Raw genomic sequence first — 14,073 nt, forward strand, 5'->3', positions numbered from 1 at the left:
CCTACGCCTTCTTTCACTGCCCACCTGGGACGGCAGGGCTGTACCACGTGGACCAAACACCTCCCTCATGCTCTCTCCGGCACTTGCTGACTGACCTTTTATACACTGTTGCTGGACCTTTCTCTCCTCATCCTCCTCAGCAGTGACCCCAGGCGCGGGTTCCTGCTAGTGACCCCACTGCGAATGTTTTGAGCTCATCGTCTGGGAATTGACCTCTCATGAGGGGAAAGCGTCTATCCTGGCCCGGTCTCTGCCTTGCCTGTGCACACCTGTGTGGGTGTGGAGCCAGCCTGGAGCGACAGGATGGAGCCCCCCGGGTAGGGGGTCGGGGAGAGGGCTCTTGGTGAGAAGCAAATCCAGCACAGAAAGAGGCCGTGGGATGCTTTTAGACGCCCTGGGTGACCTGCGAGCACACCCACAACTGTCACACAGTGCCACCATCCTTGTGCCCTCACCCAATGCCACGCTCGTTCTGGCCACGTCTGTGTCCCCTGTGTCCGCCCACATGCGCTTCCCACCTACTGGCGAAAGACGAGCCACTCAGGCCTACGTGACTGCATCCACCTTCCCAAGAAGCAGAGCTTGGCAGCCGTTTGAAAACACATCCCTGCTGCTATTATAAAAATAGAGGAAAAAAAAAATGAATCCGTAACAACAAATCCTTTACAAAAACCGTAGTATGTAGAGAAGTTCTACCCAAACTCTTTACACATTATGTACCCTTTAAAATTGTCATGTAAACAATACACAAATCAAAGTTTATCTGAAGTTTTGTTGGAGGGAATTTCCTTCTTTTCGCCCCCGTTGCCATGGGGCCCTCTCCTGTGGCTGTTTTTCAAGCGAGGCCTCGGGGAGATCCAACCGGGACCGGCTCGGGCATAAGGGCTGAGCCGCGTCTTGCTTGGCAAGCACGTCCCGCGCCGCCCTCGGGTTAGGGTTGGGTGCGCTGTGCAGCCCGGCTCTCTGAAAAGGCTCTCGCCTCCCTCCGGTGTGTCTCCTATCTCGCTCGGGCCGTACTTACTCTCCCCTTCCATCCAGGGAGCCACCTGCGTTCCTTCCACCCCCTCCCAGTCCCGAGTGTCCCCAGAGACCCCTCCCCACCCCACACACCAAACCATCCCATGACAGAAACAAATGACAAAAGAACCAATCCCAGGTCTACTGATACGTTTACAAGGATGACCTACGCTCTCACAAAATCAAAATGGGAGAGGGACCAGGGGAAAAGCGGCTGCAAAGCATCTTGAAGGATTCTGTGCAACCCTGAAGATGGTGACACTGGACCCGCAGCAGTCGATTTCACGGCCAGCGCGGTCACTCTCATCTTCAGCTTCTAGATTGTGGAGGTCCGGTCCACCCCATCTGGGAGAGAAAGCAGCACACAGTGGCCTTGGGTGAGTAAGACAAGTCCGTCCATGCCCACGTGCACCAACGCCGTGCACGGCGGCCTCCCCGTCTCTGGGGAGAGATCAGGGCTGCATTTGTTCATTCACGTACCCAGCCCCTCGATATCTGGGGAGCAGCTATTCTTGCCAGGAGCCATACTGAGTCCGAGAACCACACACACAGACCTGCTCCTTGCCTTCCAGGTACTCACAGTCTAGGCTGGACGCAGACATGGAAACCACAATGCTGCTGTGAGCGATAGTTGTTATAATGGAGAATGTACCAGGACAGCAGGAACATAGAGGAAGGAATGTTTAAGTTGGCCTTGGAAGCTGATGGCAGTTTCACAGGGAGCCAACATTGAGTTTTGTTGCTGGTGCTGGTAGGAGAAGAAAGAATGTGCCAGGCAAGGAAGAGGACGAGGGTGGGGAGAGCCTGTGTGACAGCAGTCATTGATGGAGCAGGGAGGGGAGGGGAGGAGAGGACTTGGGGCTACAGAGCCAGGCGGGGGCTGCACCAGCTACCCAGGTGGATCTATCTGCCTCACGTCCCTTTCTTGGCAGCATCTCCAAGTCCCAGATGAAAGACTGGGGACAAGGTGGCTGTGACCCTGGCCACAGCTGAGCAGACCAGGGGGATGGAGGAATCTGACCCTCACTGATCCAGATTCTGTCTTAAGAATCTGAACGATATCAGCGGTAGACGTGTGGGAGTGGGAGAGTACTGCAGTCTAAGTCCCAGTATCTCAAAACCTGGGCTACCAGATGGAGCATCTCTCTGTACTAGGCAGGACTCAGGGAGGGAAAGATTCAGTGGAAAACTGGCGTTCCTCCCGAGTGCCACGGAGGAGCGCTGAGCCCACTGCCGGGGTCCTGGCTGGCAACCCTCCCACTTGGGCCTCGAGGGAGAACCGCCTCTTTATTTGTAGGTTCACAGGCAGTTGTAGGAAATAGTCTAGAGACACCCTGCATGGGGTACTTGCCTTTGATAAAGAACGTTTGGCATTCTTGCTACTAATGATGATAATGCTAGTGCTTAGCAGTTTGATAGGAGCTTCCAAATGCCTATTATCTGAGATAGATCAACTTTGCCAGGTTTCCCCCAATGGTAACATTTTGCAAAACTACAGCATGATATCACAATTAAGATACTGACGTTGATACAATCCACTAATCTTATTTCCAGTTTTACCTGTGTGTGTGTGTGTATTAAGTTCTGTGTGATTTTCAGGGAGATTTTAAAGAAAGGAAGCTGTGGTCCCTGAGAGTGTCTGTGGTGTTAGGTCATCAATCCTAGCTGCCCACAGATGAGAACTTCTAATCAATGACCTCTCTTCACCTCTGCGGGTGTCAACCTGAGCCTTCTGAGTGGGGGCTCTACGGTGGCAACTGCAGATGGGAAAATGGGGGTGTTGTGTACGTGTGTCCTCACACATGGGTGTTTGCGGGAGTCCCTCTTGGGAGGATGTTTGCAGAGGTCCCTCCCTCACCTGTGGAAGTGCAGTACGCACTCCTGCTGGTGCTACTGGCCCACTCATTCGTGCCGAAACTTTATAGCTGTAAAAGCAGGGAGCTGGAAACATGAAAATCTCGACTAACCCAACCCAGAGCTGCATTTTCACTGAATTCCAACCCCACACCTCATTCTCCACAGGTGTGTTCCTGTGGGGAAATGTCAAATAGGTAAGTCCAGATTTGACATTTATGGTTGTGTAAGCTGTGTGTGTACTGGGCACCCCCAGAGGGGCATCATTCGCATGCAACTGTCATAGGTTTTATGGTTATTACAACAAATTTCCAATACATGTCAGCACAGCCTCTTGAGAAAGTGTAGAGTTTGTGCAAAGTCCATGTCAGCTAGCAGTGGGGTGAGTCCCCAAGAAAAGGGTACGGAGAGAAGGAATAGTGAGGGCAGCGTCCACAGAGTGAACCCCGGAAGGTGAGAGGACGGACTGTGTGTTGCTCTGGCTGGTGTGAGTCACTGCAGACTCCACTCTGCTGGCAGGAGCCTGGCGTTTGCGGCCGTGGGTGTTCCTGCCCACGGAGCCCCTCTGCAGGAGGAAGAGAACGGTAGGCTGGGCCTTGTGTCTTCCTGAACACTCGGGGCCACTAAACAGGAGCAGGCGCAACAGGGCTTGATGGCTGTAGGCGAGACCTGCAAAGCCAGAGGCAGAAGTGACCCACCAGCTAGGGTCCTCATGGCTTCTGCTGAGGGGCGGGGAGAGGGAAGGGAAAGCCAAAGAGAAAAGTGTCTCAGATTTGGCATCAGGAGGGCAGCAGTTATGGAAACAGCAGAGATGTCGGCACAAAGGATGGGTCCCCAGGGGCCCGTCATGCTAGAATGTCATCCTGGGACGCAGTGTCCCAAGAGCTCGGACCCCTCCTCCTCCATTCCTGAGTCGCAAGCGGAGGAACCTGTCTGACTGTGCTTTCCTCTCCTCCCTAGTCACGCGTCTTCCTGTAAAATGACTTAATTCAGTGGCATCTGGCACCTGGAAGGGGTGGGCCAGCAGAGGTGCTGTCTTAGCGGGAGGGCGCAATGCCACTGTGCCCATGTACGCCACCCTGAACTTAATTTGCATTCTCTGCTCAGGAAACTGCTTACAAGGCTTCCCACCAGAGGGGATTATTGAGGAAAAACACAGCAATAAAAAGGCTTAGGAGATTAACAAGATGAAAACATTAGCAAAAAACCATCAGTTCAGAGAGGTTTTCTGTAAAAATAGAAGAATGGACTAAAAAAAGAAGTCTTTTGAACGAAAACCTTCTGTTAATAAAGAGCGTTTGGCATTCTTGCTACTAATGATGATAATGCTGGTACTTAGCAGTTTGTAAGAGTTTCCAAAATGCCTATTATCTGAGATAGATCAAGCCCCGGGGGGAAGGTCAGTTTTTGCGGGACTCTCCAGAGCAGGAAGGACTGAGCCTCGCCCCCCACCCAGCTCTGAGACAGGAGAGCTCACGGGTGCCCTGCAGTGGGCCGAGCGCGGCTGGCAGCCCAGGCTGGGGGATCCCTCTCGGTGGCCGAGCTCTGGCAGATGCCAGCTAGGGGACTCACTGGGGCTGCCACCCTAACTCTGGCCCCTTGAAGCCCCTCATTACTACTTAAAAATTTTTTAAACTGATATATTTGCACATCATAAATATGGCCCTTTGAAAGTATACAATTCAGTGGTTTTTAGTATATCCACAAAGTTGTGCAACCATCACCACTGTCTAATTCCAGAACATTTCATCATCCCTCAAAGAGATCTGGTACCTATTAGCCATCACTCTACCTTCAGCCCACCTCCCTTCCCACCTCCCTTCAGCCCCTGGCAACCACTAATCTGCTTTCTGTCCCTGTAGATTAGCCTATTCTGGACATATCACACGAATGGAGCCCTGCACTATGCGGTCTTTTGCATCTGGGCTGTTTCACTTAGCATGGCGTTGTCAAGGCACGCACTGGTACTTCTTTGCCTTTTAAGGCTGAATGCTGTCCTGCTTTTTGGCTGTACCACATTTTGTGGATCCATATTCATCTGGTGATGGACGTTTGGGGGCTCGTCACTCATCAGGGGGCTGCTGACCCAATCTCCGTAAGGTGGAGAAGATGACATGGGCCACCTCCTGCCAGAGGTACTAGGGAAGGCCCAGTGATGCTGAAGAGCGTCTAGGGTCTGAATGGCTAAGGAGGGAGAGAGCAGTGGTTTGCAAGTGGGGTTCTCTAGAGCCCCGGAGGAAGTCACAGAATGGGCTTTGCCTTCCCACTACCTGTTTGGCCTGACGCCCTGGGAGGCCTTCATCCCCCCTCCTAGCCCTGAGGTCAAGTGCATGTAGCCCCAGCCCTCCACTCAGCTCCATGCAGAGCATTTATCTGTTTCATGTTTGGTTTCAGGATGAGATCGTGTTTGCAGAGACTAAAAATCTAAAAACCCCCAGTCTGGAGGACAAAGCTTCCTGGAGTGGTGGCTGGTGGCAGCTTTTCCCTCAACACTGCCAGATGGCGCACACCTCGGCCCTAGGTGTGAGGATGGCCCTTCTGCGGGTGGTGAAGTGCATCCACGCTGGGAAGGCTCACAGGAGAGGCCTCTCTGGGCCTCCGTGACTCAGAGCCTCCCAGGAAGCTGGCAGGAAGGGGCAGGCATCGCCTCTCCTCGGCCTGCCAAAGGTCCGCAAACATCCAGGCCCAGAGAAAGGTGCCCATTTAGTGCCGGGAGGGAGTTGAGGGCCTCCCAGGCTGTCGTGACCGGGCAGGGCCTCAGAGCAAACAGTCGGGGGCAGCACAGCTGCTCGTGGGCTGCAGCCCCCGTTCCTGGCTTGCCTGCGGATGTGCTGGCACATCCAACTCGACCTGTCCCTGTCACACGGCAAAAGGACACCTCAGCCTTCTTGGGGCGTCACAGAAGCTGTTTGCAACTGGGAGACAGAAAAACAAGCAGGGGTTTTTGTTTCAAAAATTCTATTTTTAGAGCAAGTTGGGATGTGCTTGGACCAGGCTAGGGGATCCAGTGCCGAGAAGGAAAGCATCCAATACCATGTGGGATATTCCCACTGAAAGCTACATCTTGTGTGCCTGCTCCCCCAGCCTCTGGCATTTGGCTGGGACGACTGCGGTGGTGTGATTCCAACGTGTGCTGAGGGGTGGAGCTTCTGGGGCCAGAGGGATGGCTTTGGGCTCTGGGTCTCTGACTCGCCTCCCAGAAAGAAGGAGTAGGGCACTGTGGGCTGCTCGGCATGGTATGGCCGGATGAGGGTCCAACAGCGTCTCAAGGCCACACTCTCTGTCCCCTGCCTCCTCCTCCTTGTCCCTTTCCCATTCTCCTGAGCTGCTGCCAGAGTGTAGACAGCAGATGGCCAGCACTTCTCCAGGTGCACGGTAACAAGGACATGCAGGAAGGACACACTCACCTCCCAGGGCGTGTTCGGTCATACTGAGGCACAAGGACTCCAGCCTGTTGTTGATGTCAGGTTCAGTCACAGGAAGCTGGAATTCTGCAGGGGGTATAGGGTTATGTTGGTGACAGGGACTCCAAGGACAAGGAAAAGTACACATGGTGCCACCAGGCTCCACCTGCCAGGGTGAGGGTCTGGTGTGCCTCCCTGGGACTGTCAGGGAACATTACAGTCAGGGTTAGACGACCTCTAGGGCTGGTTGACACAGAGTCCATGTGCACATGTGTGGCGGGAACAAAACCAGTGACTAAAAATAGCTGGTCAGTCATAGTCTCTCCCTCCTCACAACCCTCCAGCGGCCTCCTGTCTGAGGGAAAGCCAACCTCCTGCCATGGCGCACAAGGCCCACGTGGTCTGGCCCCCAGTTACCTCCCTGCCCTCGTACAGCTCTGCCTTTCCTTTCTCCCTTCCCAGGCCCCCTCTACCCCAGGGCCTTTGCACTGCTGCTCCCCCTCCAGCCTGGAATTCGGGTCCCCAGAAAGGTTCTGGTGGCCCACTCTCTCCCTGCCTTCACATTTCTGGCTCTCCTGCCGCCTCAGAAAGGACTCTGAGTCCATTGTGTGTGCACAGTACCTCACTCCCCCCACCCTTTTCTCCTGCTTTATTTTTCTTCAGAGCTTCCACCAACATCTGACATACTGCGTATTTATTTTCTCCCTCCAACCCCCAGCTGAATGTCACTTTGTTACAGCAGGACGTAGCTCTGCTATGTCACACGCGCCTGGCACATTTTTGCCTCATTGCGAGGGAGGGAGGGAGGGAGGAAACTCACAGCATGGGGAGCACCTTTTCCGATACTGGCCCTGGCCTCCTGCACGCCGCCTACGTGTCTACAGAGTGAGACGCGGAGACTCTGACAGCTAAGAACTGTGAGATGCTGTGCAGGGGTGTTGGCAGTGGGGTGTGTCCTGGGGGATGGGGAAGCCTCAACATTGCCACTGCCTTCCTGTGTGATCTGGGAGCTGTTCCCTGCTCTCCTACCTGTCAAGTGGGAAAAGCATCCTGTGGCCCAAACTTCAAGTCATTTCCCTGCTCTCACACATCCCTACCCCAGGGGAACGTGGGTGCAGAGAGAGAAAGAGACACAAAGATGAGATAGATGGCTTGGTGGGATAGGAAGTTAAAACCAATGGCTAAACCAAAGTAATGCTTTTCCTCGGTTAGCTGTCCATCAAGATCTTTGTTGCAATTTGTTCCCCATTACCAGCTAGTTCAGAGGCTGATGTCCCTTCCGTTATTAAAAAATCTCAAAGAGAAGGTTAGTAATGGATCAGTATGGAAGGCACCGGGGAGCAGAGTGTTCTTCCTGACACGAGTCCCAGCATCGACGGGTTTGGAAGACAACCGTGCCAATTCACGCGTGGGCGGAGGCTGATCGAGCTCCCAGGGAAGTGGGGAGCAGAGAGAATGGCACAGTCTCTCCCTGGGCCCCCACTAGTTGCTCTCTTAGAGTAGGGTCGGGGCAATCAGACAATCCCAGAGGGAAGAGATTTTAGTATTTTCATCCATTCATGTGAAAATCATATGCATGCAAAAATTAGCAGTCTTTAGGGTGTGAAATCTATAAAATAGAAACACAATTTTATATATAGTGAGTTAGCAAATATGAAAAAAAACAAACCTCAGCAATTATAGCCATCCATATGCTCATTGTAAGATTTAGTTTACTCTCCAGCGCTCCCCTTTAAACAAACACTGTGGAGAGATTTGGATAAATAAAGATGCTCGACATTTGGAGAGAAGTGTTTCAGCTGCAAGATTTCTTGCCAACACGCAGCAAAATGCCATTTTCCAAGCCTGGGATTGCGTGTTCCAAAAAGGGGGCTGAGAAATGCAGGGCTCTCCGCTCCAGAATCCCCAAACCTTCGTGGCTGCTCTTTTAGGTGGGAAGCAGGGGCGCTGGCTTCTCCTCCCCTGCTCTTCTGCAGCGCTGGGGAGCCGTGACCCACACCACTCCGAGCGGCTCTGAAAAATTCTAAGTCTCGGGAGAAGCCCATATGTTCACACTGCAGAGTTTCCTAATAGTGTGACTTTTTAATTGTGTATTTGATAAAAACAGATCCATGGACTCTTGCCACACACACAAGACAGAGGGAGACTAGCTGGGCAGAAAACAGCTTCCATCGCAGGCTAGAAACCCTCAGCTACGTGGGGCTTGGCGGGCAGAGCTCTCACCCGGAGCCCCAGAGGGGCGTTCAGGCAGCTCCTGCCCGGGAGGCCCACGTTAACCGGGAGGCCAACTCTTGCTACATCTCATTTATCCTGGGCCCCCAGCGGTCACAGAGCAGGAGACGCGGCTGTGAGTCCTCAGTAAGGCGAGAGAGAAAGACCCCTCTTAAACGGAGCCTTCTCTGCTGTTGCCCTATTTCCGCAGCTCAGGTGACATCTCTGAGTGCCAGGAATTCTCTTCCTTACCGTTTCTCCACCCCAGGATTTAGTGAGGAGCCCAACTTCTGAGATCCCCAGGGTCTAGGCTGACTGGATACTTTTTAATTGTATCTCTTCAGACGTCCCACATGTACAGAGTAGTCTAGTGCTCCATACCAGAGTCAAGAAGATTCCAGAAGCGAGCAGCAACCCATCCCTGCTGAGATGCTGGCAGTAGCATCCAACTGAGCAACCCACACGGCTTGTCCTTGGCGGAAATGGTCCACCCTGCTGAGTCTCACATGTGTGACACCTACGGTGCCATTGTGAAGCTCTTTCTCCAAGGCGCTGAGGGTAAGGGGCCAGTTTCTTTAGAACATTAGAATAAGAAACAGGCCAGAGCCTTCTAGGAAAAGCCTTTAGAACCCTACTTTGCCAACAACAGCCGAGGCTACTATGCTGAATAACTACAAAGGTTTTGTGCCTGGTTAAGTGAGCAGTGGGGTTGCGGGAAGGAGAGCAGGGAAGACAGGCTGCCTAGGAGGGGGAAAGGGGACAGAAGTGGGACAGGGACTGCTGTGATGAGACAAGGGAAGACGAGGGCCAAGAAGAAAGGGGAAGGGTGGTAAAAAAAAGAAGAACTGGTGTGGGCAGGGAAACAGAGCCAACCTCCCTATGCGTTGTCTGCCAGTCCAGAGCAGGGCTGTTTGCTTTATTATAAGACGGGGAGGGAACAGGCGTGGTGGCTCACACCTGTAATCCCAGCACTTTGGGAGGCCAAGGTGGGAAGATTGCTTGAGGCCAGGAGTTTGATACCAGCCTGGTCAACATAGCAAGACCCCCATGTCTACAAAACATTTTTTCAAAAATCAGCTGGGCATTGTAGTCCCAGCTACTTGGGAGGCTAAGGTAGGGGAGGATGCCTTGGACCCAGAAGTTTGAGGTTGCAGTGAGCTATGTGATGGCGCCACTGCACTCTAGCCTGGGTAACAGCGAGACCCTGTCTCAAAAAAAAAAAAAAAAAAAAAAAAAAGAGGAAATGTTTATGTAGTACTTTAAGTGTCTCTGTTCTGGTTTCTGCCTCTGCATGGCAGCCCTTTCCACTCCCTGAGTGGACCCAGTGCATCGATGACATGCTCCCTCTCCCGACTCTTCCTAAAGGCAGTTCTCGGGAAGGACTCTGAGTCTCACACTGGGGGAAATGAACGATGACGGCCAGGGCACTGTGCTCCCAGGTATGCGGCACTCTAAGGTGTACGAATCCCAGCCACGAGCTGGTGCACACGGGAAGTGTGCTATGGTGGACGGGTGAGTCACGCCGTGCGAGGCTGCCCCGGCAGGCACCACCACGTCCCTTTCGCATCCAGATGTCCCAGTACTGAGGGCAGCTTCCACGTGATACGGCGCGAGGGGTGGACGACACTCCCTTGCTGCGCAGCGCGCCCTCCGGGTGGTGAAGAACCCCCAAGGCCTCCCAGTGGTGCCAGAGCCACTCCAAGATCCTCTCCGATGGGATCCCACGGGCACCGGAGCCTGGGTCAGCAGGAACAGAGCTGTTTCCAAAATAAAGGCTCACGCTCCAAGCAATTTCCAAACGAATTTTCTAGTTGGGAAAACACCCTGCCTCTGCGAGGAACGTGACCATTCTAGCTCGCCACGTGCCACACTTGTATGGAGCTCGGGTCACCTTCCTGGTGAGTCTCTCTCACCTTGTCCCGCGCACTTCAGGAGGACCAGCTTAGTGCTGCTTACTCATCCCAGAGGCCAGTGGCTTTCCTGGCTGGTCCTGGGAAACATCTAAAACCACCCCTGACAGGGTCTCTAAGGGGTCCGTGTATCATGTAGATCCAGCAAAGAGGGAAGCCTCTTGGAAACCCGAGCAGGCTGATATGCAACTTGGCTGGTTCTAGTTCCAGGTCTTTGGGGACGTTTAAAGTCGTGTATCATCTTAACAGAATTATTTTAAGTTTAAAGAATGAAAGCATCCTTAGAACGCATAGTAGTCTTCACCATTTGCCCAAGCAGCTTAAAGTGCATTCTTTGAAGACATCTAATGGCCAGGAGGAAAACACTACATTGTTTGTGAGGCTATTTTCTGAGTATTTACTTTGGGGTTGGTTACACATCTCTATTTCATTTTGCATTCACTATTACTCCCCTTTGTGTAAAGATGAAAGCCACTTTCTGCCTTCCTGACTTTTGCGGTCCTGATCACGATATTTATAGTCCCAACGCCTGGCCACAAGCTCCTAGAAGTCTCTGTAGCTAAGCACTGAGTGTGGCTTTGTATAGAGGGGCCCATGTATGGAGGACACCCCAACTCTAGGACGAACCTTCATCTGGACCTGGCTAGGAGGTTAGAAGTGCTGTCCCCGCGCAGGAGGCTGGGAAGCAGGGAAGGTTCTCACAGTGACATGTAGTCTTGACAACCAGCACTTGCTCAGCAAGGGCAGGGGAGGCACTTGCAGCCCTGAGCGAAGGCTCAGGAACAGCCACCCTGTGCCCTTACAGGGGCTTGCTGCTGGGCCGGGCGTAGAAGTGGCTCTCGTCGAGTGCTCACCAGTTTCTTTGCAATCAGGAAATCTGAAGCAGCCTTTCCTCCACACTTTGGCTGTTCTTAGAAATGCTATGGTTCATCATGGCCTTGCTGGAGGTGGGTTTGTATTGGTTGGGCAAGAGATTGAAACACTTGGGCTTTTGATTTTTTTTTTTTTTTTCAGAGTTTTAAGTCCAGCAGGCAAAGCATATCATTTGCAGACTTGCAGGTAATGACTTTGCAGGAAAACTGAAAACTGTTGTAAGTGGTTGCCCATGGAACATGGGACTGTGGGCAAGAAAGGGTAGGGGAGAGGGACAGTCACTTTTCCTTACAAGCTCTTCTGTATTATTTGATTCTTTAACCAAGGGTACAAGAGGCTTCATAGGAAGAAAGTGAAAACGATCTTAGGTTCATAGTTGCCCTGAGCATGAGCCAGCAACTTGGCACTGCTGGAAAACAATAAGTAGAGGGGAAACAAAGGTGTATACTGAGGATCATATCAACAGGTGCAAAGCACTCGGGGATGGTCCAGTTCTTAGAAACTGGACTCTCTGGGCCTGGATTTCTCAACTAAGATGGGGGAAAACTTGGGGAAGATACAGCAAAAACAAACAGGAAGACTAAGAACTGGGAAAAGGACCCCAGAAAGGAAAAAATAGGTTAGAAAAAATGAAGAAGGCCCCACGTGTACTGGGATTGAAGGAGAGCAGTCCTCTGTTAGGGCTCCTGTGACACTGTAAGACGGCTGGGCTGCAGTCCAGGGATTGAGGTCAGAGTGAGAAAACATTGAAGGGTGAACAATCTCCTTGTGTATCTTCTGATCTCATCCGTATTCCCTTTTATTTGGAATGGTTGATAGCAAGAAAACAGTGGACGGGATGAAATGACCAAGGGAGAAGGACTTTACAACCCCTAAATTTTATAGGATAGTTCTTTCTGGGAAGAAAAACAGCTACAAGCATCGAAGTGTGGAGAAAAGGAACTTTGAAACAAAAGTGAGCGAGTAAGAGTTTTGGGCATCTGGACCCTTCGGATGTTACTTCCTTTCCTGACGTCCTTTCCCTTGGTGAGTCCTCTCCTTCAGCATCCTCTTCCTCCCTGACCCTTGCTCAAAACCTCCTGTAGACTCCCCGCTGAGCTTGGCCACAGTCCCAGCTCCTTGGCTGTGGGTTCCAAGTCCTCCATCATGGGCCGCAATCTTTGCAGCTCCCTTGGTCTCCTCTGCTCCTTCAGCCCAGCCACGGCTTCTGGGACCCACTGTGGCACTCTGTGCCTGTGCAGCCCTGCTCCCTGGGTTCCTGCTGCCTACAACCCCTCCCTCCCTCTTTCCACCTCTGCACCCTTTTCCCCTGAAGCTCAGCTCCAATTCCAAGAAGCTTCCTTGCCCACTCCAGGCCACAGTGACGCTTTCCTTCCTTAAACCCCTGCAGGGGACTTACTGTGCAGAGCGTTTCTACTGTCTAGGGTGGGTGTCTTCCTACAGGTTCAAATGCCTTTGGCTTGCCTGCCCTGGGGCACGCACCCAGACGGGGAGTAATTGCTGTGTAGCTTTGTCGTACTCCTGGAGTCTGCGAGGCCACAGCCTGCACAGGGAAGGGGTTCAGGTATTTGAGAGCTGTACACAATTCCAACTCTTCTGCTTTAGGAGGCATGGTGGAAGCTGACAAGGACTTGAAGTGTACCAAGCCGCTCTTTAACCAAGTCAAAGAAAGACGTTCAGCTGGTCCAACAATCATCACTTTGCAAGGCAAGCCCCAACCGGGGGGACGTTTTCTTAGCATTCACAAGGTCAAGTTTTCTTTCTTTGTCTCATTCTTTCTCTCTCTACACGTACTCGTGAACGTACAACATATGAACCCCCTCCCCACCGAAAAGCCCTCTGGTGATATCTCTGGTATGATCAATCTAGAAATATGACTAGTATCAAAAATATCCCCATCAGATTGCAACCGACTCTGGGGCTCCACGCGCTGGCTCCCAGCCAAGCTGCCGCTATTCATGCTGGCAAGGCACAGTTTAAAAAAGGAAAGGCTTCTATAAGCTCAAAAGAATGCATGGTGACAGTCGAGGCTAAGCTCTTTCCGGCTGGGTTCACCGGGGCATCTATTTTGGCGTCCTGGCCTCCCCTGCGTGTCAAAGGCGTAGTGAGGAGACGAAGTGCGAGCTCTACCTGGCTGCTGGAACATCAGCATGTTCTGCGGGGAAGTGTGCACGGGCAGCGAGCGGGTCCTTTGGACGGAGCTGTGGGTGCGGCTGGGCATGCTGTTGCTGCCCCCGGGGTTGGCAAACCAGAGGTTCTAGTGAGAAAAGCAAAGAGGAACTTGTTAGTTCAGATCCCCTGCGGTGGGAGAGCAGAGCCGCCAGCCAGAACTTAGGAGGCAAATATCCCCAGAGAACTCTCTGCTCGTGTCTAGAACAGGGCCTGCAGGCCAGCTCCCACCTGCACGTCCACAGAGGGAGGCTGTAGATGCCGGTCACTGTGTCCTCTGCCCACCTTGTTGGCCTCGCTCTAAGCCACAGCTTAATCTGGACGCACCTCTCTCCCTGTCTCCAAAACTCTTTATATCCCATTTGTTGCTTTTTCCTGTCACTTTTCTAGGAAATGGGGGAGTTCTATAAATGCTTGCAATGAAGAGCACAAACTATTTCAGGGCTCTCATTTGATTTTCTTTTTGAGATTCTTACAATTTACTCCAAAGCAAGGGGGAAAGAAGAAAGAACGTCTCAGCTGGCAATGAGCTGGCACAACTCAGCTTGTGTGTCCCAGCAGTGACGTCCTCTTGAACTGAGCTGGTGGCAATGGTCAGGAAAATGGGGCGTTCTGACACCCTGTGCTGCTTCCCT

At 52.4% G+C, this 14,073-nt stretch overlaps 1 protein-coding gene across 4 annotated transcripts in view; it reads right to left on the bottom strand.

The window, feature by feature from the left end:
- Window positions 1-1,152: 1,152 nt before the first annotated feature.
- The window catches only part of SAMD4A (sterile alpha motif domain containing 4A), a 206,984-nt gene continuing 194,063 nt past the window's right edge, over window positions 1,153-14,073 (bottom strand). For all 4 annotated transcript variants that reach the window (XM_012757907.2, XM_012757906.2, XM_020285836.2 and 1 more), the window contains 3 exons: window positions 13,400-13,526; window positions 6,279-6,362; window positions 1,153-1,362 (listed from right to left, as the gene is read on the bottom strand). In XM_012757907.2, the coding sequence (XP_012613361.2) occupies window positions 1,334-1,362; window positions 6,279-6,362; window positions 13,400-13,526 (240 nt within the window). In that variant the 3' untranslated portion in view covers window positions 1,153-1,333. The remainder of the gene's footprint in view (window positions 1,363-6,278; window positions 6,363-13,399; window positions 13,527-14,073) is intronic.

Source organism: Microcebus murinus, chromosome 6 (assembly GCF_040939455.1).
Source record: "Microcebus murinus isolate Inina chromosome 6, M.murinus_Inina_mat1.0, whole genome shotgun sequence".
NCBI lineage: Eukaryota > Metazoa > Chordata > Mammalia > Primates > Cheirogaleidae > Microcebus > Microcebus murinus.